Source organism: Ambystoma mexicanum, chromosome 11 (assembly GCF_040938575.1).
Source record: "Ambystoma mexicanum isolate Mex_15411 chromosome 11, UKY_AmexF1_1, whole genome shotgun sequence".
Classification (NCBI taxonomy): Eukaryota; Metazoa; Chordata; class Amphibia; order Caudata; family Ambystomatidae; genus Ambystoma; species Ambystoma mexicanum.
The window spans coordinates 593,795,898-593,823,135 of record NC_090934.1 but is presented as its reverse complement, the minus strand read 5'-3'; the positions used below and the strand labels follow the sequence as shown (position 1 = coordinate 593,823,135).

Below are 27,238 nucleotides of genomic sequence, written 5' to 3'. Positions count from 1 at the left end.
ACACTGTTTTTACTACTGGCCCCAACATATTCATGCAGCTGCTAAGTGTCTAGTTCCTATTTGTCAACATGTGTGCACCAATACAGAGGGGCATGCCAGGCTACCAACCCACTGAGCTTTAACCATTGACTGCACATGACTGCAATTTGTGCCACACAGTCGCCAGCACTATTAGTCGGGCAAAGGGTAACGTGGCATACAGAGAACAGGACAGTTACCAGGCAACAGCATCACAAAAGATGAAAAGGCAAGAGAAGGTATCACTTTTACTCTTTTTTTCTGTGCATAGATGCTCAATGTTCCACTTGGTGTCTATAGAGTCAGATGCTATTGATAACGAGGTTGATGTGCATAAAAAAGCAATGAAATATATGGTGTTTGATTTCAAAACACAGCAACTTGGTTTTGTAATTGTGATCGACATTTGTAAATCACACATCTGCCATGGGTGGTGCACACATCACCTCAATGAACCAAGGGGAGTTGCACCTACAACCCCAAATATATTGACACTTAGATGAGCATCAGTGGTGGGAACAGAAATGGGATGTGAAATTCAGCCTAGATATGGCACAGGTGTGCTAGAAAATATTAGGGCCGTGGTACTTATTTACAAATTAAGCACTGGTGCTATATAGTGGTGAGATTAACTTGAAACTAAATTTAAATTGTTTACTGTTCTGAACTGTCTTGTTGTGGTAATGTTAGACACTTGTAAAGTGGAGACATAGATTATTACTCGGTGTACTAGTGTGTTTCAGGACACAGGAATGCAAGCTTAACCTTTAACTAACACTAAGATTTACTTCTAGTGAGAGATTTAAGCTAATCAATATTAACAAAGAACGTTATTAACAGGAGAAAAGAAGATGACATTTCATGAAATCTATTCAAGGAGACTATGAATTATCTGTTAGCAGTTCAAAAATCAATACGCCATTATGAAGAGCAAGTCCCCACAATGTGTGTATTGGACTCTGCAATAGTACAAATAGACAATTTGTCAGAACATGTATCTACATCTGATTTCTAATGGAATGTGTCCTCCCACATATTCCTCATCATTCTGCAGAAGCAGCAAACTTGAGAAATGTTTTCACCTCCATGGGGCACCATGCGGCTTCAGTGTCTAGGCGTCTTCCCAGTCCTCTGCATCGGGACCGGACACAAGGTCGATATAAATAGCGGGCACTTCACCCTGGGACCTCAGTTTCTTTTTCCACATGCTCAGCACACTTATTCGGAACACTTTACACCTCAGAAAAGAAAATATTCACACATACTCGCTTGTTGATATGTCGACGCCAAATCCTTATGACTTAAAGCGCTGTCATGTAAGTTGATGACACTGATGATGCTGAAGGAGATAGTCAGAACTGATGCTCAGTCGATCATCCTTGAAATCTCTTAGCACCATCCGCTCGGAGAAAAGACTTCCCAGGGAAAGGAAACTGAATTGACCGATCGATCTCCCCAAAAAACCAAGAGGAGATCGAGACAACCTAGAAAGAGGTTGCACGCCCACATTGATTCTCATCACTAATTATTTTCTTCAAAGAAGAGAAAATGAAGGCACTCTTTGTCTGAGTCTTCCCTGGAAAGACAAGTAAGGATCCCATCTAAATCTGCCCAGGCAGAGAAATGAGAGCAGTTTAAATTAAAGAAGCTCGAAAGCAACCCCTTTTGACCTCCTCTTTGGAGTTGAAGGCAAGAAATGATTCAGAGCCCACAGCACTTGACAAAGCCTTCAGGGACTCTAGCAAAGTCTTGTCCTGTGGGACAAAAAGCTTATGTATCAAGTCAATACAGAGAACAGTCAGAAAACCCATGTTGTCTTTGAAGGATGCAGCTGTTTCAACGCTCTTTGACACCGCTCTGGCATTTTCCTCAAACGGTCCCTCAGCGGCAAGTGTTGAGGATTCTGCAGCAATGAGATATATTCTGAGGTCTAGTAATGACTTTGTCTTCCTTCGAGGGGCTATTTGACGAAGACGGAGACCAAGTTCTGTTTGGATTGGAACACTTATACCTTACCAACACTCCCGACAAACCTTTCTCAGAGGAAGCAATGAGTCGAGATTTGGCCAATGTCCTCCAGGAGGCAAGAGGGTCAGACACTTCTCCTGAGGAAGATTTGTATCAACATGACCCTGATGCTATCCTCCTCGTTTGTGGCCCTCAATCAAATATGGCAGAGCATGATCTGACACATTTTATATAAAGGACAACTTAAGGAACCAATTCTTCCTGTTCATGTAGCCTCAAATGACCCCTTTTATGGAGATATGGCAAACGCCCTCTTGGTGCCAGCAGTGAGAGGGGACCTGACCAAGAAGTACAGGACAGCGTCTTTCGACCCTGACTACCTGGCAAAACCCTCTAGCCCAGAAAGTCTGATAATCCACACGGCCATGGGGTCTAAATCAGCAGCCTACACTTTTTTGCCACCAAACGGATGACAAAAAGCTGATGATTGGGCAGAAAGGTTTTTGCTTCAGGATGGATTGCTTTAAAAGCAGTGCATTGTCTAAATACACTCACTCTTTGTGGCCTGTCATTGAACACGGGGCAGATGATATTCCAGAGAGTGAGAAAGGGGAAGGGTTCCTAAACATTGTCATAGATTGTGAGGAGACAATGTGCCAGGCCCTACAATCTGGTTTGCACACTTTAGATTGTTTAAGCAGAGCGCTGTTTACCTGCTCAGTGCTACCGTGCTTTTCATGGCTCAAAGTCTGGATTTGCACCAGATGTTCAAGCTTTATATGTCTTTTGTGAAGGCCTTAACCTTTTTCGGCCCAAGGTCGATGACGATCTGGAAAAATTGCATGTTTCGAAGGCAGCAGCAAAATCCTTGGGAGCCCCACTTTGCCAACAGACCACTCAGTATGGACCCTCAGTATGGAAAACATGGCCTTCTTGCTATTATGGCTCTTTTGGCCAAAGAGGTCAACCCCCGACAAGGCTGCTGAGATTTTTCAAATCCCCAAACGGTAGGGGAGGAAAGACCATGCAGGCTTCCATGTCTTCTGTCCCATCTGGATCAGTTGCGACAGCAACACCTCTCTGAACGCTCCTCACATACCAGTTAATAGGGAGGATGTCTGACAAAGAATTCTGTAGAATGGTACATTACTACGGATGTGTGGGTAAGACAGGTAGTCTCACAAGGGTACTGTCTCCCTTTTATCAGACATCTGTCTACCTGCACTCTCCCCATCCTGAACCACCATCCTCTGGATTCGCTGTTCCAACAGAAGATTTTTTCCCGGCTTGAGAAAGGCACAGTAGAGACAGAGCCTCTAGCAGAGAGGAACCAGGCATGGTATTCCTACTAGTTCTTAGTACCAAAGGACGACAGAAACCCATTTTGGACCCGAGGCGTTCAGGAAAAGACTCATTCAAGATGGTAATTGTAAGGGTGCAGAAGTAAGAGATCAACACAATGGTGGCAAGTTTATTGCTATAAACTTTTATTAAAGAAATTAAGGTTGGGGAGTAATACAAATAAGAGGGGATTCCCTGCCTCAAAGTGTGGGGTACGGCGCACTGCAGTTTAGTGTATTGTGAGGGTCTCCAGTTCTTGGATGTTTAATCTTCCTTTTGCTAGACCTGTTTGTCTGGTTTATTCGCGACACGCTAATTGTTCTTCGCTCCGCTGGGCTAATGTTTGACCCATGGCTGTTTTATAATGCCCACTATTAGAGTGCATGTTTCAAAAAGGAAGGCTTGTTTATCAACTGAGTCTCTTCCTCAGTCTAATGGTCCTGAAACAGACATCTCTCCTACGTGTTTAGTTGTGGGCAGTAACCGTGTGCTGGAGATCATGGCAAGGAGTGCCAGTGACAAACTTGATATTGGAGATGAAAGATGCTGCTTTCCAGAAGGGCCCTGTTGGTCTGTTAGACGAAGTATCTGTCCCTAGTCAATCTGGTAATTGTATACAAACTCCCTAAACTATGAGGGAGGTGTTAACAATCGGCACTGAAAAGCATGGACAATGTGATTGCTGTAGCTCTTGCACAGTCCTGCCCTTAAAATAAGGAGTCGCTTGTTGGTTCTAGTAGATATGTGAACTGGCATTTACAGAATGAATCCGTGCAAAGCTAATCTGGATTTCTGTGCTGGGGTGGATTCCTTTGATGAAATCACTTCACATGCCCCCCCCCCCCGCCCCTGACCGCATGGATAAAGCATGTCAATGTGAGGGATATAGCATGTCATAACAACATGACTATAAATACCAGTTTGTCAACCATTGCAAGGAAGACCTGTGTACTTAAGTGTGACTTAATTTGCCATGATGCTGGCTCTGCTGGGGCAGTGGCTTCGGTAATTGGTTTGGGAGTTTTGTACCCGCTCAAAAGACTAGAAAGCTGGCTAATCCTTTACCCAGACTGGCTATGTCCCCTCACGTTAGAGATATCTGTATTAAGAAGTCTAGGACGCCAGTTATAACTGATATTTCTCAAAGAGCGCTTATTATGGATTGTAGGAATATTGTTAATACCAATGTTTATAAACCAGAGAGGGCTGAAATCAGACGGGCACTTAGAAATAAGGTATTTCCTTGTTTACACACTAAAGTAAGCCATGGCTGTGTTAGAGGACGGGACTTCAAACCTTTGCGAAGGTTGCATATCAAGGACTGGTGTACCAGGAACAACACACTGTATTGTTATAGGATGTGGCCAGAGCAGTATTTCTTCATTATTTAGTTTATGTCCCATCACACATTCTAACTTTATACTTAAGATAATGGATAGAATTGCCACTCTGCAACTACAAGAATATGTAGAGCAACAGGAAGTATTACACCCACAACAATCAGGTTTTATGGCTTCTCATAGCACTGAGACTGCTATGTTGGACCGCCAGAACCATATGCTATGGTTGATGGACAAAGGAAAAACAGGGATTTTGATGCTGCTGGATATAACTGCAGCGTTCAATCTTGTTGATCATGAATTGTTAGCAGAGGCACTGAGAGTTAATGTTGGTTGTTCCAAAGTAGCACTAAGGTGGCTAGTGTCCTTTCTAACCGACCGCCAAGTGAAAGTACATTGGGGGAATAATTTCTCGACCCCATGGCAATCATTTTCAGAGTCCATCAAGGTGCGAGTCTCTCACCTATGTTGTTCAATATTTATATGCGTAGTCTGTGCGATATCTTGGTGAAAGCTGGAGTGTTTTTCACGAATTATGCGGACGACACGCAGTTGGTTATTGAAATAAAAGGAACATATATTGAGGATAGTGAGAAGATCGCATCTGTCTATAGGGAAATAAACGAGTGGATGCAGAGGAACTGGATGTGCCTTAATGACACTAAAACAGAACTTATGTTATTTGGGCACAGTAGCTCTCTCGACAAACTGGGTACGGAGTACGGGACTTTCAGGATAATTGAAGCCAAAATACAGATATCAAACCGGGTAAAAACCTTGGGAATGATGGTAAACTCCTCATTGAATGCGGAAGCATAGGTCAACTACCTACAAAAAAACTCAGCTTACCATCTACGGCTAATGAAGGCCATTAGCCCTTTCCTGGATGAAGGCAACATAGCCACAATAGGCAGGGCTATTGTGCTATCAAGATTGGATTATGGCAATGCTCTTCTTGTTGGATCAATGGCAAAAGACTTAGGGAGATGTCAAGTTTTAGAAAATAATGCTGTAAGAATCGTAAACAAGCTAAGAAGATGCGATCACATCACCTCAGCTAGACAATCGCTACATTGGCTTAGAGTTGAGGAGAGAATTAAGTTTAGGACTATGACACTTGTTCACAAGTGTCTTTTTGGTAAAGCTCCCAGATAGCTAAAAAAAACGATTTGAACGGTACATTCCTCAGAGACGGCTCAGATCAGAAGGCAAAGGACTGCTCAAAGTGCCTAAATATAAGCTTAAGAGAGGGTTGGGCAGATCATTTGTAGTGCTTGCGCCACATTTGTGGAACAGTCTTCCCCAAGTTCTAAGATTGGAAGAAAATCACTTAAAATTTAGGAAAACCTTGAAAACTTTCTTCTTTAAGTGAGTTACTTCTCACTTGTCTGGACTATTCTACCATTAATGAGTTAGAACTGGTAGATTCTGTGGCTGTGAAGTGATGCATCACTGTTTATTGAATGGTTTTGATGGTCAAAGCGCCCTGATGCCCTCGGGCTGCCGGCGCTATAGAAGCAGACACATAACATAACAATTGTAAAAACCTGACCAACATGGTCCCTTCAGAGTCATACAGGGACCAGACCACCACCCCCTACCAGTTCCTCCCAGCATTCCTTGCCAGCACTTGCCCTCTGGCTCCCTTTTCCGCACTATCTCAACCCAGTCCTCCTGTCCACTGCACTTTTCGTCTTTCCCCTTGCACTCGCTACCTTGGCCTAATAGCACGTGCCCCCTCCCCACCCGTTGAGGCTCCCCCCTTTGCACTTATCACCTTGTCATGCACTTGCACGGTAGGATTGTCACAAGGCCAATATAACAGTTTCTTTGTTCTAGTTGTTGTTTTTGTTATGATATCCCATGTCCCCCCAACTTCCTTCTTGTCTTATGGCGACTGGAAACACTTGTGTATAGGCGCCATACAAATGTCCAATGAAATAAAAAAAATAATTCGAGGGGATTGGTTCCTCTGACGTATTCCATATCTGACAGGTAATCACCACAGCTGTGCTGCTTCAGAAAATTTTCGGTGTCTGACGTTGATGCGCTGTCCTCGAGGGCCTCTGTCGAGCCGACCTCACCGGATGTTATAAGTAGGATGCACGACACCCGTAGCCTCAGTTCCGTTTTTTCTGCGAACGTGTTCGCTTCGGAGATCTCAGCACGCCTCGTTTCTTCTGAGTTATATTCTCTCGGTCTTCGACCTTGTTCGTTTTGTGAAGTTCATCATGTCTTCATCATCTTCTACCCAGCGGCTGGGTTTCAAGAAGTGTCGGGACTGCGGTTCCAAGATGTCGCTTACAGACCCGCACGATGCCTGCCTCTGGTGCCTCGGTGAGGACCACGCCACGGATGATTGTGACGATTGCCAGTCGTCAACATCGAAGGCCTTGCGGGAGCGGAAGAAGCAGCTTTCTGTCGGTAGGGTTTCCAAGCCCCTAAAGTCGAAATCCGCTGGGCTTTCGACCGACGATTCAAGAGGCGACTCTCCGCGTCGTAGGCGTAAGTCCAGGGGGTCTCGGTCCCAGAGTGGTTCCCGCCATTCCTCTGCCTCTTCGAGGCACTCGCGGAAGCACCGTCACCGGTCGCCTTCCCCGTCCTCGTCCGAGAACTCCGCCCGTCGGCGGGTTGCTGGTCCCAACAAGCACTCTACTCCTGCAGAATGAGATGCCTTTCGCATGGAGATGATGGCGATTTTTAAATCGCAGGGCTCAGTTCCGTCCGCGCCTTCGAAAGAAGTCGGCAGGGAATGTACTAGGGCCACCGCTCGCTCGCACGCCTTCGGGCTCGGGTGGTCGGCGCGATCATCGGGCCCCTTTGAGGTCACGATCGGACAAGGTGGATCGCTCTAGTCATGCCCGCTCCAGGTCCCTGTCCTCGACGCCCTCGAGACCGTCAGAACCTGTGAGGTCTTCGAAGAAGACATCAACGCCATCGGCACCATGTCCGTCGAAGGACTCTCTCAAGGCTCCACCTCCGAGGAAATCATCAACGCCATTGGCGCCGAGGCTGTTGAAGGACACGCTCGGGGCTCCGCCTTCAAGGCCTGTGTCGAAGCCATCGGCACCACGCTCGACGTCGATTCTGTCGACGCCCTCGACGCCTTTCGAGGATGCTTTATCGGAGGTGCCCCGTGCATCGGTGGAAACCCAGAGGAAGGCCCTAAAAAAGTTGGTGAGACCTATCTTTGATCCTTTTTCTGTGCCCCCCTCCAGGTATTTATTCCAGCCTCTGAAATATATTTCTGAGGTGGAGGAAGGGTCTGAGGAAGGTTTGGTTCCGGATGAGGTCCCTGACAAGATTTTGTCTGGTCATAGCCAGATTGAAGACTTGCGTCAGTCTTTGCACGACGCCAGTGGTCTTGATACCTCCCCGGAGGTTGAGTTTGGCAGGCCTGAGCCTGGTACGCATCGGCTGATGTCGAGGGTGACAGAGTATTTGGGGTGGTCTGCGCCACCAGTAGATTTTCTGCAGGATGACCGGACCGATATCTTCGACCAAGGTCCACCAACTGACCCGGTACTGCCATTCCATATGGCCTTGCAACGAAGGGTGAGGCGGCGGCTTGGACTGCTCCGGAGAGTCTCCCGGCAGTGGGTAAGTCGTTGCCGAAAAAGTACCGCCCAGCCAGTAGGGACCCCGGCTACTTGTCCATGCACCCTACTCGGGAGAGTTCGGTGGTACAGGCGGCTACAGCCCCAGCAAAACAGGCGTCGTACCCTACCATCCCTCCTGATGGGGACGACACGTTTTGACGGTTGGGTGAAGAAAGTGTTTTCTTCAGGGGGTATGGCTTTGAAAGCAGCCAACTCTGTGTGTGCCTTAGCACGTTTCACTCACACTCTGGAATTGTTTCATTGGCAGCTGAACATATTCCCGAAGGGGAGGAACGGGATGGCGTTCAGTCGGGTCTGGACGTGGCAGACTGTGTCAGCCGGTCTATGGCGGCAAGCACCGTGATGCGCCGATTTGCGTGGTTGCGGAAGTCAGGGTTTGCTCCGCATGTACAAGCCCGGCTTCTCAACATGCCCTTTGATGGCCATCTTTTTGGCAGCAATCTGACGAGAGCCTTGAGAGGTTGCAGACCTCCAAAGCTGCGCTGCAGTTCGCCAACCTCCGCCTTTTCGTCCTAGGGGACAGCAATGGAGGGGAGGTTCCTTTCGATACTACTCTTCCTTTGGTAGATTGAGGGGAGCTGCAAGTCAAAGGGGCCAATGTAGGAGTACCAGAGGTGGAAAACAAGGTACTTGAGGTGTAAAGGTGGCTCAGGCAGTTGCCTCTTTGTCCTCAAGGCACTGCCGCAGCCTCTTCAGCTCAGTCATAAAGCCATGTCCCATAGTTCGGCGGTTGGGGGAAGGCTGGCACAGCATCTTGCAGAATGGCGTGCCATTACTTCAGATGTGTGGGTTCTGGAGTTCATAGCCCACGGCTACTGTCCTCCTTTCCGGCTGAGGCCTCACGGCAATCCACAAGGGAATGATATGATATGATATGGTATTTGTAACGCGCCTATACACAAGAGAATCTCTCTTTGAAGAGTCCGGATCCACTCCTTGCACAGGAAATCAAATCCCTGCTGGAGAAAGGCGCCATATAACTGGTGCCTGGAGCTGAGAGGAACAAGGGATGGTATTCCCCTTATTTTTTGATTTCGAATAAAGACGGGGGATTGAGACCCATCATGGACTTGCGTGGTTTGAACAAGCTCCTCAGGAAGGACAAGTTCAAGATGGTTACTCTCTCTCAAGTCCTCCAGGCCCTTCAACTTCAGGACTGGTTGGTGTCTCTAGACCTCAAGGATGCTTACTTTCATGTGCCGATTCATCCCAAGCACAAGAAGTATCTGAGGTTCGCGGTTGGCGACTCGCACTTTCAATTTCGGGTCCTGCCGTTTGGATTGACCTCCGCCCTGAGGGTTTTCACCAAGCTCATGGTGGTGGTGGCAGCGTATCTCAGGAAAGGGGGGATTCACGTCTGCCCCTACCTGGACGATTGGTTGATCAGGGCGCGCTCTCCCGAGCAAGTCCTGGATCATCTGTCAGTCACCTGCCACTCCATTCACAGGCTGGGCTTCTCCCTCAACGTAAAGAAGTCCCACTTGACGCCACCCCAACGGCTCTAGTACATCGGAGCAGTGCTTGACACATCCCTGGGGCAGTGTTTCCCTCCCCAGGTGATGCCCAGAGTCTCCCGTTGTTCGAATTCTTGAGGTTGCTAGGCGTCTTGGCATCCTGCATTCTTCTGGTGCCAGAGGCCAGGCTGCGGATGAGATCTTTGCAGTGGGCTCTCAAGATGCACTGGTCACAATCCTCCGGCAGGATGTTGTATTGCTCTCCTCTGTGCACGGAACTACCATAAATCACCAATGCAATTATAGAGCAAATACTTCAACCCAAAAACAGACACAATAATTCACAGCCACGCACACTTTAGAAGATAATCAGCTCTTTACGGCTATTTATTCAAAGCTTTGTCAGAGTCCCTTAGGCAAATACTCCTTGTTGACACGTCGTGAAGTAAATAGTTCTTCCTATCAATGTGATTCTCAGGGGTACAAGAGAACAGACTGAGAAACTAATTGATCGGAAGATGTTGTAGAGTCGTTGGAATCGCAACTGCTTCACGAGAATGAGGACATCCAGGTTACTTTCAACCACTGCAGAAAAGTACAACTGATTACCAACCAATATGACTTCTCTATGAAAGAATTACAATATTCAAAAGACTAACCTGCAGAGAAACGGGGCATTAACCAGATAAGTTCCATACAAAGTAATCCTCAAGATTGTTGAGTTCTGGAGACCATAAGAAAAGAAAAGGTAACAAGAGATACAGAGAATGGCAAGAAAAGTAAGGCTTCTTACCAGGGTTCTCCGGACATGGAGGTTTCAGGCGAGTACTTGTCCTTGTCGTCTCTGAGGAGTCCACTCCAGTTCAATTAGTGTGAAAATCGCCAATCACCTGTCCCGACGGCACGAGGACGCCTATGGTGCCAAGGCAGTCTCTAGTCCAGCACCTCAGCCTATACCCGCCGGCACGAGGACGCCTAAAAGTGCTCAGGAAGTCTCTGGTCCTGCACCCAAACCTGTGCCCGCCGGCACGAGGACGCCTAAGAACAACACGGAGAGTGGACAGGGGTACAAGAGAAATAGGGGAGAAATGAGAAAGCAAGTAATGAGAAAGCAAGTACAAGTCCCAGAAAAAGGAGAACCAGCAGAAAATATCAAAAGGGAAAAGGTCTCCCAACCTCCGAGGTCCAAACTCAACCTAAACAAAATCACTGGGCAAGAATATCCAAGAACGATCCGAGGTCAATATCCAAGAACGATTTGAAGAGGCAATCCGAGAGAATATCCAAAAACGTAATCCAAGGTCAAACACCAAAAAATCCAAACATGAACAAATGCAGCTGTCGAAATACGATCAGAAGCAGCGACTGGAGGGCGATGGAGAGTTAAGTACCATACTACCGGCAATAAGATGGTCACGTGACCCAGTGCGTGAAGAATCACGTGGGAGACGACGCGCCCACTGCCGTAATCTCCATGGTAACTTCCACACAAAGCGTCGGAAACACGGTTTCCGACGAACGCGTCTGTACCGGGCAGATCGTGGACAAGACAACGCCGCCCCGTCTTTCATCAGATAACAACAACCGCTGCTGCCTACGAGAGGACAAGGTAACGGGAGGGATGCCGGGAAACCGGGACCGTTTTCTGACAAGCTTACAGGTACATAGAAATAACTCATACAACTAACATGGACATAGATCACAGAAAACATAAAGAAGTCAAAGAAAGAATACATCACCGTGGGAGTAACTTAATGAAACCTCATCTCGCCAGAAGCGGCTGAAAAACCCCGATAACAGCCAGGCCGAGAGCACAACAGCCCACAGGAGTGTCGGACCGAAGCGTCCCCCCTCCGACTGAGGTCTTTGTGCTTATCCCGTCTGACCGTTGAGGGTTTCCGCATATATGCCCTCCTCAACAAAGGGTGGCAACTTCTCGAACCTTCTGGCAATGCGCTTGAGCATTGATGGGTGACCGTTGGTTGCCAGCTGGGTCAACCGAAAGTAACCTCAAGGAGCAAAGCGCTTCCCTCTCCTAAACGCCCCGGGAAACAATTCCATAACTCATCTCAAAACCTTGGCGCAGGCATAGCAAACCAAAACAAACTTCGCTATCAGGTACCAGCCGGCACCTGCGGATCTTAGCTTTCCCGGTGCTGTGTCCTTGGCTAAGAAGGCCTGCATTCCAAGCCCAGCAACGAATAACGTTGAAAACATGTGGTTTCGCAAAGCAAGTGTAGCTTTCCACTGAGGCATGGATAAATATCCATTATGGCTCTGAGTTCCCCCAGAATGCACTGCGCACCAGCGCCATGTTTTAGCTCAATCATCACAGATGTCAGATCCCATTCAGGTGCTGCCTTCGGTCACCCAGGATCTCCTGTGGTGGGACGTCGAAAGCAATCTGATGAAGGGGGCTCCATTTTGGCTTCCCTGGCCAGAGGTGACGATCGTGACAGATGCATCCCTCACGGGATGGGGAGCTCATGCCAACAAGTTGACAGTCAGCGATCGTTGGTCTCCGTCAGAGTCCAGACTCCATATCAATCTGTTGGAGCTGAGGGCCGTCAGGCTTGCCCTGAAGGCTTTTCTGCTGACTGTGCGAGGGAAGAATGTCCTGATTCTGACGGACAACACAGTGGCCATGCACTACCTCAACAAAAAGGGGGGGTCAGGGTCACTTCCTCTGTGCAGAGAGGCAATGCAGCTCTGGTTCTGGGCCATTCAGCAGGAAATTTCGATCTCTGCAGTTCATCCGGCCGGAGACGAAAACGATGACGGCGGACGCTCTGAGCAGGCAGAGCACGATCTCACGAGTGGGAGCTGGCTCATGAGATTCTCCTGGAGATCTTCGCCCTTTGGGGAACCCCACAAGTGGATCTCTTTGCCACCAGTGTCAACCGGAAGTGCGGAAGGTTCTGCTCACGGGAATTTCCTCCAAGAGGAGCCTTAGGGGACGCGTTCATGGTGGAGTGGTCCTTCCCACTGCTGTACACGTTTCCTCCAGTCCCCGTCATTCTGCAGGTGCTACGGAGGTTACAGAGGTTCGGTTCCCGGATGATCCTCATTGCTATGGCATGCACACGGAGAACGTGGTACCTGGACCTTCTCGACTTGTCTATCTGCCCTCCACGTCATCTTCCTTACCGAGAAAATCTGCTCTCACGGGAGGGGGGGTCAGGTTCTCCATCTGCATTACTCTGTGCCTCTTCTTTGTCTGTTTTCAAGTTCCAATGCTCATATGGGCAGTCCCTATTCTTCCTTTTCTCAGTGTATGGTAGGGAGTTGGTATATTCTACCTTGCAATAATACATAGAGGAAGGATGGACAGGGTTGCCCTGAATAGTGTTGGAGGGTAAGGGAGTGGACACAGGGTTATTTATATACCGCGTTCTCCCTTTAAAGTCGCCCCTCGTCCCATAAGAGATTTCTCCTCCCATGTGATCCCCCCTCAGTGTTCCATTCCCAGGGGGACTATTGGACTGTGGCTGCACTTCCCTGACCCCATGGGAAGGGTCCCCCCTATGGGTGAAGGAACTGGATCCAAGGATTCATCACATAATACTCTTGCAGATCCTCCAGGCTCCAAAGCTGCAGGATTGGTTGGTGTCATTGGATCTTCAGGACACCTACTTCATGTGCAGATTTATCTCAAGCACAGGAGGTACCCGGGGTTCGTGATCGTTAGCTCACACTAACAGTTCTGGGTACTGCCATTCAAGCTCACCTCCGCCCAAGGGTCTTCACAAAGTTATTGGTGGTGGTTGCATCCATCCAATGAAGGGGGGGGGGGGGGTCCATGTCTTCCCTTACGCAGACAAAAGCCTAAACTGGGCACACATTCGGAGGAGCAAGCCAAAGAGCACCTCGATCACGTCTGTCCCTTCCTACACAACCTGTGCTTCTCCCTTAACTTCAAGTAGTTCCTGATGACGCCCTCAAAAATGCTCAAATTTATTGGGGCCATCCTGGAATCTTCCTTAAGAAAGGCATCCCACACACCAGGACCGAGCTTTGAACATCCAGCAGATGGTCACCAAATTCCAAAATGGCCACACCCTACCGGCCCTCGACTTTTATGGTTGTCATGCATTTTTGTGGAGCCAAAGCCAGACTGAGGATGAGATCACTTCGGTGGGCTCTCAGATTTCAGTGGTCACAGTTCTCAGGCAGACTGTCTACAAGCCCCAATCGGTATACACGCATTTCGTCGACCACTTTTTCATCGTGGGACTTTTCATCGCCGACCCTTTCATCGCCAACATTTTTTTTTAACATTTTTTTTAGGGGGGAGGTGTTTGTGTGGGTTGGGGTATGATTATTTAAGTAAGGGGCGGGTTTGGGGGGGCACAGCCCCCCCATAAATAAAATAAAAAAATAAAATAAAAATGTTGGCGATGAAAGGGTCGGTGATGAAAAGTCCCACGGTGAAAAAGTGGACGAAATAACGTAGTACCCCCCCCAATCAGTGTCTCCCTGGACATCCTGTGGTGGTCCCCCAGAGAGAACGTGATGGCAGGAGAACCTTTATGGCAACCTTGGCCAGAGTTAGATGCTTCACTGTAGGGCTGGGGTGATAACCTGAGAGAGCTCACGGTGAGAAGATTGTGGTTCCCAGCAGAGAAGAAACTCCACATAAACGTTTTGGCGCTGAGGGCGATCAGATTGTTGCTTATGGCGTTTTTGTGTTCCATACAGGGTAAAACAGTCCTGCCCATGATGGACAGTACAGTTGCCAAGTTTGCATGCATTACCTTAACAAAAGAGGAGGCGTATGGTCACTACCACTTTGCCGGGTGGCAATGGAGCTCTGGTTTTGGGCATTGCAAAGCCTAATCTCCAAGTCAGCGATTCACATGGCCAGGAAGGAGAACATAATGGTGGACACAGTGAGCAGGCAGGGCTTGGTCTCCCATGAATTGGAGCTGTGACAGGAAGTCCTTGCAGAGATCTTCAATCTCAGGGGACCGCCCCAAGTAAATCTGTTCACATCCAGCTCCAACAGGAAGTGTGAACTGTTCTGCTCAGGAAATGTCCCCTGAGAGAAGCACTGCGGGATGGGTTCGTGGTGGTCTGGGATTTTTCACTTCTATACGTGTTACCACTGATTCCTGTCAGACCACATGTTATAAGGAGTTTCAGCGCAACCATGATCTGATAGCTCCAGACTGGGCCAGGAGGATGTGGTACCATCTGCTCCCTGTGACATCTTCCAAAGAGGGTGGACCAGAAGTGGCGGTCTGATCCTCCATTTATTTATTTTTATTATTTTATTGCTTTATTATAACACTCTAAAAACCCGAGTTTGGTTTCTAAGTGCGGATCCAGGATTCAAACCTCTGTTGCTCTGCGTGGTCTTGCTTCCATGACCAGCACGTTCTCCCTGTGCTATCTTCCGTTCTATCCGAATGTCAGCTCTCAATCGCCATGTCTGGCTACTGAGAGGATTGGGTACAGTGATTGGAACCTCCCAGAAGACGTCATGGAGGTATTGCTCTCAGTTAGAAGGCCACCATTGAAGGCTCTTTAACACTGCCAATGAACAGAATTTTGAAGCTGGTGCAGGGCTAAAGATTTGGATCCTCTCTCACGCACCGTTGTTGCAGTGCTTCTTCTGTTGCACCTAGCACGACAGGGATTTCTGTGGCTATTGCCAAGGGGTAACTAGCAGTGCTTTACATTTTAAATGGCACATCAGATTAAGGCTCTTATTTCAATATCCCTTTGGTCATTTAATTGTTGAACGTACTAGTAAATACCTTTCCCCCCACCCTCCTTTGTGGTGCCTCCATGAGACTTAGATTTGGTATTAATGTTCCTAATGGGAGCCTTGTTCAAAACGATGCACTCTTGCCCTGTCAGGCTATTTTTCTAGAAGAAAGCTTGCTCTTTGCAATTAACTCGGCATGCAGAGTGAGCGAGCTCCAGACGCTCTCATGCAAACAATCTTTTACTATCTTTTCTAAGAACAAGGTGACATTGTAAGTCCACCCATCCTTGCTTCCTAAGGTGTGGTGTGCAAGTTGTATCTGGCACAAAAGATTCACTTACCAGCTTTTTACCCTCCTCCTCAGCCTTCTAGGAAGTGGTGCGATTACATAGATTAGACCAAAAAAAGGCTGTAAATTGCTATATATTTAAAGCTAACCACTTATAGACAAGGAACCAATTATTTGTAGTTTTTGTTGGCCCAAGGTTGGGAACGTCAATAACTAAAACTGTATTGCGATGTATTGTGTTGGCTATTTCTGAATTCTACAATATAGATGACAAGACCATTCCAGAAGGGCTGAGGGCACACATTCCTAGAGGAATAGCAGCCTCGTCCTCATTTCATAGAGTAGTCCCGACTCACACCTGTTTGCTAAGCACATCAGCTGACCAGGATGCCCAATTCGTCAGAGCAGTCTTACACAAGGCTCGAAAATAGAAATAGAAAGGGAGCCTCCCTCTTTGCCTCCTCCTAGGAAGCAACTACTGCTATCAGAGCCTAAGAGGAGGAATCTGTGGGGGCCCAAAATCCATTAGTAGAACAAATTATTTACCCCTAATGTTCTTTCTGATGGATGTTCCCCCCACGGATTCCTCATTGCCTTCCCAAACTGTCACTCAAACTGAGCTTGTTTGCCCCTTTTTAAGGCTCTCCTTCACTGCCATCATTGCCATGACGATTACAATGTGAATCAGTCCTTTTAATGAGTATGACACAGTTCCGCAGCGTGGCTATGGATAGGGAAAAATAAGAAAACTGGGGGCATGGGGCGCAGTACCGGCTAATTTTGTCAACTTTGACATTATGTCCGTTCCCGATGTCGAGCAGTCTCGAAGCTGCATGGCACACCTGGGAGGTGAAAACATTTTCCGAAGTTTGCTGTTGACGTAGAATGATATGTAAGATGAGTAATCTGTGAGGGGAACATCCATTAGAAAGCACATTACCAGGGTAAGTAATTAGTTCTTCTATTTTTCTAAATGCTAAGAGGCACATCTATGTGACTTAACTATACAATTGTATACATAATCTTCTATTAGCAAAAAACACTTCAGGGAACAAGAAACCTAACAATCCAGGTATCACGAGGGCATGTGAATGTTACTTGCTGAAATAATGCATAATTATTGATATATGCATCCTCTACTGTTGTATTTCATGCAGGTACCACTCTGCCACCCTTTTCTCCATACTGCATTGAGTAACCTGCCTCCCTCAGGGATGTGGAGGAATGTTGTCACTTGTGGGACGATCCATGCCTCATAGTTAACTCATTTGTAGGGAAAAGGGATAAAATGATACAAGTTATTGACAGAAACTTTAAACTTTACCTTTATCAGAAGTCCCAATGTAGGATTGGAGAGCACTAACAGGGCTCATAATAACAGATAGGTTAATTGTTCTTGGGTGCTCCCAATTATCCCATTCCTTGTTAATGAGGAACTTCACACGTTTGTATTTGGGCGGGCGGGAATGCTCAACATATTCTTAATGTCAGTGACTAGCACTCAAAGGATGAAACATCTCAATTGCCCTTCCATGCAGGCTCGGATACGAATGGTCTTTGCCTACCTCTTTGCTCAACTGAGCCTCTGGACCCGTGGCATTCCTGGAGGACTTCTGGTACTGGGATCGGCCAACGTAGATGAAAGGTGGGTATGGTGCCAATGGGGAAGAGACATAAGTATGCTACCTATTGATATTTGTACACATTTCAGTCGTCATTGTTTACTTGGATTGTCATAGGTCAGGCTGTTTTGCTGATAAAGCACAAGGTTTCCAGTCGGGCTACCTGATTTCAAGACACTGCATGATGCTGCCAGTTTGCGACCTGCAACATTTAAACTGAGTCAGACACTTTAGCAACAACGTGTTTGTATTGATTTCTCTTTAGTTTCCTTTCCATATTGTCAAGATACATAATCTGATTATGTACTGAATTAAAATACCCTAAACCTCTTTAGAATCTTAGTGTCCTGTGATGGGAGCATAGAGAAATGCTGAGGCAGTCTATGGTTTGAATTGCACACTAATCCTGCCCAGTAGGTTATGCTCATAAGGCAGATGACTAATACAAGAGGACTGTCTTCTTATTCCCTGTTTTTATCTGTTTCCTGTTGAAGTACTTTAGGGTTACTTGGGGAGTATGAGCACTTTCCCCTTGGGCATTCATTTTCTCAGCGTCCAGAGTAAAGGACCGAGCTAAGGGATGATGCCAATATCTTTCTCTGTTTCATTCTTTGTTCCTTGTTAGCCCGTTTGTCACTGGATGCCACAAACCTGCCTCAAAGCATACAAAAAACATTCAAATTAAACTCCAACGCAGCACTTCACTAAAACAATGACTCCTGCATTTTTCTCAAATACCACTCTGCACCTGTGCACACACACATAAAATCCATCAGTTAATTAGCACACACTCCCCTGACTTTCTAACAGAGACATGGCTCAAACTCCTCCACCGCCACACAGCTATTATCCCTGACCTGCTGTCCATGCACTTTCTCATCCACCACAGAGACAGCCCACACAAACAAGGTGGTGGCATTGCCATCGTTTATAAATACACACTCAAACTTGGCAACCCCACGCACACCCCTATACTTGATTTGAAGCTCTGTGTCGCCGGCACCACTCATCACATCCACACCCCACATTTATATGCCTCTTTTACCCTTGCCCAAAAAGATCTCAACTTCCACACGGACTTAACTTCTAACAACCACAGCCCCCCCTGCACCAGTATTTACATTGGTGATTTCAACAGTTAGTTCCCATCCATACAGCAACCTCATACTAAACAATATCCTCACTCCACTCACCCCCTATGACCTCACACAACTCAATAACTCGTCACCTAACCCACATATACATTTGGCATCACCCTTGACCTTTTGATTTCAAGTCTCTGTGGAAAATCGATTCCCCTTTGTGTTCCTCTTCACACTCGCTCTACCACACAAGATGCCACCATCTGCCACACATACCTCTGCTTCTCAGCCAGAAAAACGAAACACATTACAGAAACAGACACAGCCTTAACACCACTCCTATCACCCGCACTCATTCCCCTTCACCCATCTCTCTATTCTGCTCAACAATTACAACACCGTTGAGGACTCCAATATGCAGCTAAGGGAGAGGGCCAGCTTGATTAATAAGATGATATCCACTCAAGATATTTACCACCCCATGAAAACCGGATCTTTATCTGAGACACACCAGTAGTAATGATTTTGATGATTAATATGTACATTGTTGGAGATTGTAGTACTTTAGCCATAAGGTGAAACTACAGGTGTAAAATGGGAAACGTAGTACCACAGGAAAACAGGTATGGTTGAGTGTTGGAGTAATATCAAGACATATTGGTTTAAGAGGTGGTCAATTTTTGGAAATGATTGAGACTTTTTTTACGGGAATGGTAGACACAGCTACAGTATTTGCTTTATGCATTTAAGTAAACAGAGAAACTGTTGTCACAACTGTCGGACAATGGTGTATGTATATGAAATTGTTTGATAAAGAGATGTAAAAAAAGACATTTACAACCCAAAAACTCAAAATAGATTCCCTCAGTTCGCAAAAACCCTGAAACCATAAACCATGGTTCAACAGTTCCCTCCTCTCTATCAAGCAGCAAGAAGAATGCATAGAGAGAGTCTGGCTAAATATCCCAAACCCCTCAAACACTGCCACAACAAATACAAGCTATGAGCAATGCCAAAGCCACCCACTACCTCCAAGGACTCCAATCTTCCAATGTGATGAATTGCCATTTGACAAGGGGTTAGAAGCCCTAGATGTTTTAATTTTTATTAATTAATATTATGCTGGTAATTACATCTCAGAAAGGGGGAGTCTGCTAACCAGATCCCCCTTTCATAGGCTCGATGCCAAAAGCATAGTAACTTATGTGCTCTGCTGGATCAGTCTCCTGATCTGCAGTGCCTGCTCTCCCCTGGGACAGAGCAGGGTCAGACTTCACAGGTGGCATTTCGACAGCTGCTGAGACAGCCAAGTCACTCCAACACAGAAGTTGTTTTGAAACCAGATGAGGAATTACTCTTCTGGTAGCAGTTTTTTTTAAACATAAAGCCATACCTTAGTTTAGGGTATGGTGGATAGTAATTCACATAACTTACGGTGAAAATAACCACCTCTAGCTCCAACACTTTAACAATTCACCTTATCTACAGACCCCCAGGTCCTATTAGATGCTTCGAGGAAGATATCATGACCTTAATGTCAGGCTCAAAACTCACCTCCCAAATACTTTTGCTAGGTGATTTCAACCTGGCCTTCCTTGATCCCAACAACCAAAATGCCAAGACGCTAGCTGAGACACTTACTGAACTAGGGCTCATCAAAAGTGTCAACTCGCCTACCCATGGGAAAGGCAGAATACTAGACTGGGTTGCAGATTTAAATTGCAAAACTGTAATTACATCTGTTGAACCTCAGTCATGGACGGACCGTTACTTAGTCTTGTTCACAACCCTTGCCAAACGATCAGTATCTAAGCCTACACTGATAGCCCCACCGCTTCCGACAATGAACAAACGGAACATCACAGTGGATAAACTTATGCCTTTTCTGCTTCCCACCCTGAACTCCGCCTCAGAGTCTCTAGACCCGGCTGCATTAGTAGACCTTTACAACTCTGCCATCACACAAGCATTAGACAGCATCGCTCCTCTTAAATTGCGAAAAGGGAAACCAAGAGCTCACCTTAACTCTTGGTTTACACCCCAGCTAAAGCTCTTTGAGCAGAGAAAAGAAAAATGGAAGTTCTGTGGAAAAACTTGCCATCTAAACAAAACTTGACTGCCATATCCACGAAGTACAAATTGGAAATACTACTAACTAAATGTGAAACATACGACGACAGGATTAACAAAGCCAGCTCCAGTACTAAGGAACTCTTTGTGATCCTGAGGGGAAAAGGAATCCCCTATTGCTCCTGAGGATGTGTGCACTAAGGATAAAGTATGGTGTACCAATATCAAAAATGCTCTAGCTAATAAAATTACTACCCTCCAATACAAAATTGCAGCTAAGAGACTTAACCTAACTAAACAAGAGACGTATGACAACCTACAAAAATGCACTCCAAAACCCCTTACAAGAATTCAAATTTTCTCAAGTCACTAACCAAGAGGTGGAAAAGATCATCGCCTCACTTAAACCTTCGAGATGCCAGGGAGACCTATGCCCAGCTCAAATCATCAAAGAGGCTGCTAGAGACTTGGCGCCATTCATTAACAAACTAATAAATGCCTCATTCTCCAGCATGGGGTGTGACATGGATTCACATGCTCATGAATATTCCCTGTCGTCAGGCTGGGAATCCTCGGTAAAGAAAAAATCAGTATCAGTTTCGTTTCTGATCTGTCTTTCTTAGTAGTAACCAATCACTGATCTCTGGGTCATACTGCCCCCAGCCAATGACTGCCCTCTCCCTAAGCCCCGCCCCTGGCAGCCATCCTCAGATTTTTACCGCACGCTCATGTGTTGGGAGTCCTCGTGTTTAGCTCTCGAGTTTTTTTACTGCGTTTTCATGCTTTTTCTGGAGAATTTCTCATTTTTTCGGTTTAATCGAGCCTTAAGCTCCACTGTTTCTACATCCGATAACGGGGACCCGTTTCGGAATTCTTCTACGCCCCTCAAGGGTGAAGTTTTCATTGAGTTTACACTTCTTGGAGGATTCCGGAAGATCTGCGGCCTACCTCAACGGACATGGACCAGGACAAGGGGAGCTCGACGTCCGGATCCAAGCTGTTCAGGAACGGCCCTGGATGCGGATTATATAACGTTTTCAAGGAGGACGAGCATTCGCGATGTCTCTACTGCCTCCATGGGGACAAGACGCACGTGGAGAAAGACTGTGCGTTCTGCAAGAACCTTTCGGAATGGACCAAACAAGATCGTCATTCCTGCCTCGCCACCTGGCTGGAGAAGGGCACAGCAAGTGAGAAGGCGAAGAAGAAGTCTGAGCGGGCTTCTAAGTCCTTTGAGGGCGCACCGGCGACGGGGGCCCAACAGAAGGCCAAGCACTGCGAGTCCGCAGGCTCCGGGAGCGCCGAAAGGTCGGGCTCTTCAGTTGCCAAGCAGGGCGCTACTTCCCCGGCACGTTCGACCACGAGCCAGCGCTCTGTTTCGGGGAAGAGGAAGTCCGAGAAACCGGGTAGGCCGCTGCAGCGGACCCGGTCGATCTCGAAGGGGGATCGAGGCGCTGGCCCTCCCCCCAAGGCGAAGGCCCAGGACACACCTAAGGTGGTAAGGGCTTTGATCCACCCGGCTAAGGCCTCTACCGAAAGTGGTCGCTGCGACCCTGGCGGAGCCGGCTGAGACTACGCCAATGGAAACGGCCTCTGGGCCCAGAGTATCCCTGCCGCCGCAGAGGGAATCCTCTTTCCAGCCCATCGCTAAGACCCCGGCTGAAAAAGAGGGGGGGTAGGGGCGGTGGCCATTACAGACTCGGAATCAGCCTCTGAGGAGGAACTGGTGGAGACCGAGAAGGGCCTCAACAAAAGGTCCATAGACCTCAACGAGAGGTTCATAAACCTCAACGAGAGGTTCGAGAAGGTTTGATCCCAGGGGGCGGTCCCTGCTGACGTGATCGAAGATAGCGAAGATAACGACGAACGGGGCCCAGTCGAGCGGCCATCCCGTCCATCGCAGCCATTGCCTGAGCCCCAGGATAGCTCGGCGGCCATTTTGTTGGCAATCCAGGACGAGATTACCACGCACCCCAATGGAGGAGCCAGAACCAGGCCCGTCGGGAAGCCCTCCGAACAAGCGGAGGAGAGTCCACCCCACTCCGCTCTTCATGCCTGCGAGACCGGTGGACCCCTCATCCCCCTCGCCGGACCCTAGAGAGGATACGGCGACGGGGACGGACGATGACGGCGGCGATGACACAGTGGACTTCCCGTCATCACCCCTCCCTCCCCCCACGGGCGTCCCCAGCCAACGGGGTTGGCTCTTTCCACGCCATGATAACCAGGGCATCCGAGCTCTTCCAGCTCTGCCCTGAAGAACAGAAAAAGGAGGGGTTTCTGTACCAACGACGAGAGGCTAAGAGGAAGACGGTCCTTGCGGTGCCTTTACTCGACGACATCTGGGACGAGGGGCTTTCTGTCCTCAAGAACCCTGCCACGACACCCGCCAAGAGGGACAGGTACAAGAATAAGTACTGAGTCCCCGATGCCGCCCCCTTGTGCCTCAGGGCCCAGCCCACGCCGGACTCGGTCATCTCGGCAGCAGCTAAGAAGAAGGCAGTGGGCGCGGGGGCTTCAACTTCCACTTCCCCGCCGGACAGCGAGGGCAAGAAGTTGGACTCTATGGGACGACGAGTCATCTTGTCGGCGGCGACGACGATTAAGGCGGCCAATGCCTTAGCGATCGTGGCCCGCTACGACAGGGAGCTCTGGTTCAAGATAGCTCCCCTGCTAGATTTCCTGCCGGATGACAAAAGGGCGGAGGCCCTAGAAATTCTGCAGGAGGGTGAGGTGGCGTCGGATCACGCCATAACGGTGGCAACGGACATTGCCGATAATGGATTTCGCCAACTGGGCAACAGAGTTTGCCTCCGACAACGAGGATGGCTCAAGGCGACAGACTTTCGCCAGGACATCCAGACCAGAGTGTTGGACATGCCGTTCGACGGCAACAACCTCTTTGGTAAGGCAGTGGATGAGTCTCTGCAGGCCATCAAGACTGACTCGGAGACGGCCCGGGCCCTTGGGGTGCTTCAGCAGCGACTGCCCTTTCGGAGCCCCGTAGGCAGACAGAGTGCCTCCAAAGGATCCAGCGGTGGCTCCTCCACTTACTGGCAGGCTGCCCGCTCCTCTTCCCAGGAGGCCTTCAGAGGTCGCGGCAAGCAAGGGGGTTCCCGCCGTCGTCGCCAAGGAGGCCAAGGCAGCAAGGGCGCTTCCAAGCAAGACTGACCCGGCCGAGTTGTCGGGCCCCCACCGAAGCACCCCGGTGGGCGGCCGGCTGACGAAGTTCGTCAGTGTGGGAGTCCATCTCCACCGATCGTTGGGTGTTGGACACCCTGGCCAACGGGCACTCGCTGGAGTTCCTAAAGAAGTGCCCTCGCATTCCTCCCGTGGCCAGGAAGGAGAATCACATCCCTCAACTGCTGTTGGAAGTAAAGGCGATGCTCAAGAAGGGTGTCATCGAGCTCGTCCCCAGCAGGCTCCGGGGCTCCAGAGTGTACTCAAGGTACTTCCTCGTCAGAAAGAAGACAGGCGGTTGGCGCCCCATCCTGGACCTGCGTCGGTTAAACAAATACATCAAGGTGCAGAAATTCAGGATGGTCACCCTCCAGCACGTGCTGGGACAGCTGGAGGAAGGCGACTTCCTATCGTCGTTGGACCTGGAGGATGCTTACTTCCACATCCCCATTCTAAAAAGGCACAGGAAGTTCCTCAGGTTCGTGGTTCAGGTACGCCACTACCAATTCAGAGCCCTACCGTTCGGATTAAAGTCGGCACCCAGGGTTTTCACCAAGTGCCTGGCACCAGTGGCGGCGCGGCTGCGCCTGCAGGGGGTCCACGTCTACCCCTACCCGGACGACTGGCTAATCCAGGCAAGGTCAAGGGAACTCACCGTCAATCATACGGCGAGGAACGTCCGGTTGCTCACGGAGCTGGGGTTCACCATCAACTACCCCAAATCCCGCCTGGTTCCATCGCAAGTAGCACTGTTTTTGGGAGCGAAGCTCGATACAGTGGAGCAATTGGCCTCCCCTTCAGAGGAGAGGACCAAGACCATCCTGGGCAAGGTGCAGCGCCTGTTAGCCATGGACGTGGCCAGGGTGAGGTCCATCAAGTCCCTTCTCGGGATGATGTCTTCATGCATCTACCTTGTGCCCCTTTGCAGACTTCGGATGCATCCGCTCCAGGAGTTCCTCGACGCCTGCTGGTTTCAGGCGAGGGGCTGCTTCGAGGACAGGATCCCTCTTGACGAGGAGTTCCGTCGGGCGATCCTATGGTGGGGCACCCGGGCTCACCTCACTACGGGCACGGACTTTCAAACCCCAGCGTTTCAGGAGACGGTGACTACGGACGCTTCTCTGGAGGGTTGGGGGGCCCACACCGGAGATCTCCACGCAAGAGGCCTTTGGCTCCCGGAGGAGAGGTCTCTTCACATCAACATCTTGGATCTCCGAGCGGTGTTCTGGGCGCTCAAGTCGTTCCTCCCGTCCCTCAAGGACAAAGTGGTGAGGATCTTCACCGACAACACCACCACGATGTTCTACATACGGAAGCAGGGGGGCACCAGATCCCCAGCCCTATCCAAGGAGGCCCAGGATCTGTGGCACTGGGCCGTCGCCCAGTGTATGTTTCTGGTTCCCTTCCACCTGGCAGGAATAAAAAACACCATCGCCGACTCACTCAGCAGGGAGCTGCGCTCGTGCCACAAGTGGGAACTGCGCCAGGATCAAGTGGATCGACTCTTCCAACGATGGGGCAAACCCCAGATCGACCTGTTCGCGACGGCGACAAACTCCAAGTTCCAGAGGTTCGCCAGCAGGTTCCCACAGCCGAGGAGCATGGGCGATGCTTTCACGTTCCCTTGGGACGGCCTGTTTCTATACGCGTTCCCTCCATTGCCGTTGCTGCTCCGCCTCATCAACCAGCTCAAGAAGTCTGGTTCCCGGACCTTCTGGACTTGTCAACGTCCCGCCAGTCAGGCTGCCGGCGGACGTGGATCTTCTCTCCAGAGAAGGAGGTGCCATTCTCCACCACGACCCACAGTCGCTGAACTTGCAGGCCTGGCTCCTGCAGCACTAGAGTTTGGAGGGTACGATATCCCGGCCGATTGCAGAGAGGTTCTTGCAAAGGCCAGGGCGTCCTGAACTCTCAAGTGTTACGGTCATAAATGGAAGAGGTTCGCTGTCTGGTGCCGTGCACAGAAGATTAACCCTCTGCGAATTACGGCCCCTCAAGTGCTGCCGTACCTGCTGTCACTGGCCAAGGCTGGACTGGCTCACGCCTCCATCAAAATACATCTGGCTGCCATCTCCCGATATACCAGGACGACGGGACGGGCGTCCTTGTGGTCTCATCGCCTGGTGAAGGAGTTTATGAAGGGACTATTCCGATCATTCCCTCTGGTGAAGGCTCCTGCCCCGGCGTGGGAGCTTAATATGGTGCTGACCAGGCTCATGGGGACCCCATTCGCGCCTATGCATTCGGCGCCTTTGAAGTTCCTGTCATGGAAGACAGCGTTCCTCGTGGCCATCACCTCTGCACGACGAGTGGGAGAGATTCAGGCCCTATCTTACAAGCCTCCATACTTGACTTTTCATGACACGAGGGTGGTGCTGAGGACGCACCCCTCCTTCATGCCCAAGGTGCCGTTGGACTTCCACCTCAACGAGCCCTTGGTGTTACCAGTTTTCTTTCCGTCGCCTTCGACGCCGGCCGAGAGGACTTTGCACTCGCTGGATGTAGCTAGAGCGCTGAAGGTCTACGTGGACCGCACAAAGAGTTTTCGGAAGACGTCGCAGGTGTTTGTGAACTTTGGGTCTGTGAATCAAGGGAAGGCTCTCTCGAAGACTTCCATTTCCAGATGGCTCTCCGGCTGCATCATGCATTGTCACTGGTTGGCAAACCGACCGCTGCCCGGCCGTCCGAGAGCCCATTCGACCAGAGCGATCGCTGCTACCACGGCGTTCCTGTCTGGTGTGCCCCTGCTGGACATCTGCAGGGCTGCTACGTGGAGGTCGACGCACACCTTCACAAGATTCTACTGCGTCGAACGGGACTCCAGGGAGGAGTCCAGGGTCGGCCAAGCAGTGCTGCGCAACCTGTTCGCTTAAGGTGAGCCTGGTGAGGAGGTAAGAGATGCTTAATGTTGAGTTGTTGTATTGCTTAATGTTGAGCCTGTTGCCACCTCCCGTGGTTGTGCATGTGTATACTGCTATGTATTTTTTTATTCATGAGCATGTGAATCCATGCCAGACCCCATGCTGGAGAAGGAAAGAGATACTTACCTGTAACTGTTGTTTTCCAGCATGGGTCTGGCATGGATTCACATGCGAACCCTCCCACCTACCCCTCTGCGGCTCTTCACTTGGTCATACTGCCACTTGGCGTGCTACCAAATCTGAGGATGGCTGCCAGGGGTGGGGTTTAGGGAGAGGGCAGTCATTGGCTGGGGGCAGTATGACCCAGAGATCAGTGATTGGTTACTACTAAGAAAGACAGATCAGAAACTAAACTGATACTGATTTTTTCTTTACCAAGGATTCCCAGCCTGACGACGGGGAATATTCATGAGCATGTGAATCCATGCCAGACCCATGCTGGAGAACAACAGTTACAGGTAAGTAACTTGTTCCTTCTGTGACTCAAATATACCAAATAATCTCAAGGATGCGTGGGTACTACCTTTACTAAAGAAAGCCTCACTGGACCCAACCATCCCCACCAACTACAAGTCTATCACCACTGTCCCATTTTTACTCAAAATAGTAGATAAAGCTGCATA

General features: G+C 49.0%; 1 protein-coding gene across 1 annotated transcript in view; it reads left to right on the top strand.

Moving 5' to 3' along the window:
- The window catches only part of NADSYN1 (NAD synthetase 1), a 1,375,099-nt gene that overhangs the window by 1,104,665 nt on the left and 243,196 nt on the right, over positions 1-27,238 (top strand). Inside the window, exon 16 of the mRNA XM_069623454.1 lies at positions 17,279-17,385. Coding sequence (XP_069479555.1) covers positions 17,279-17,385 — 107 coding nt within the window. The remainder of the gene's footprint in view (positions 1-17,278; positions 17,386-27,238) is intronic.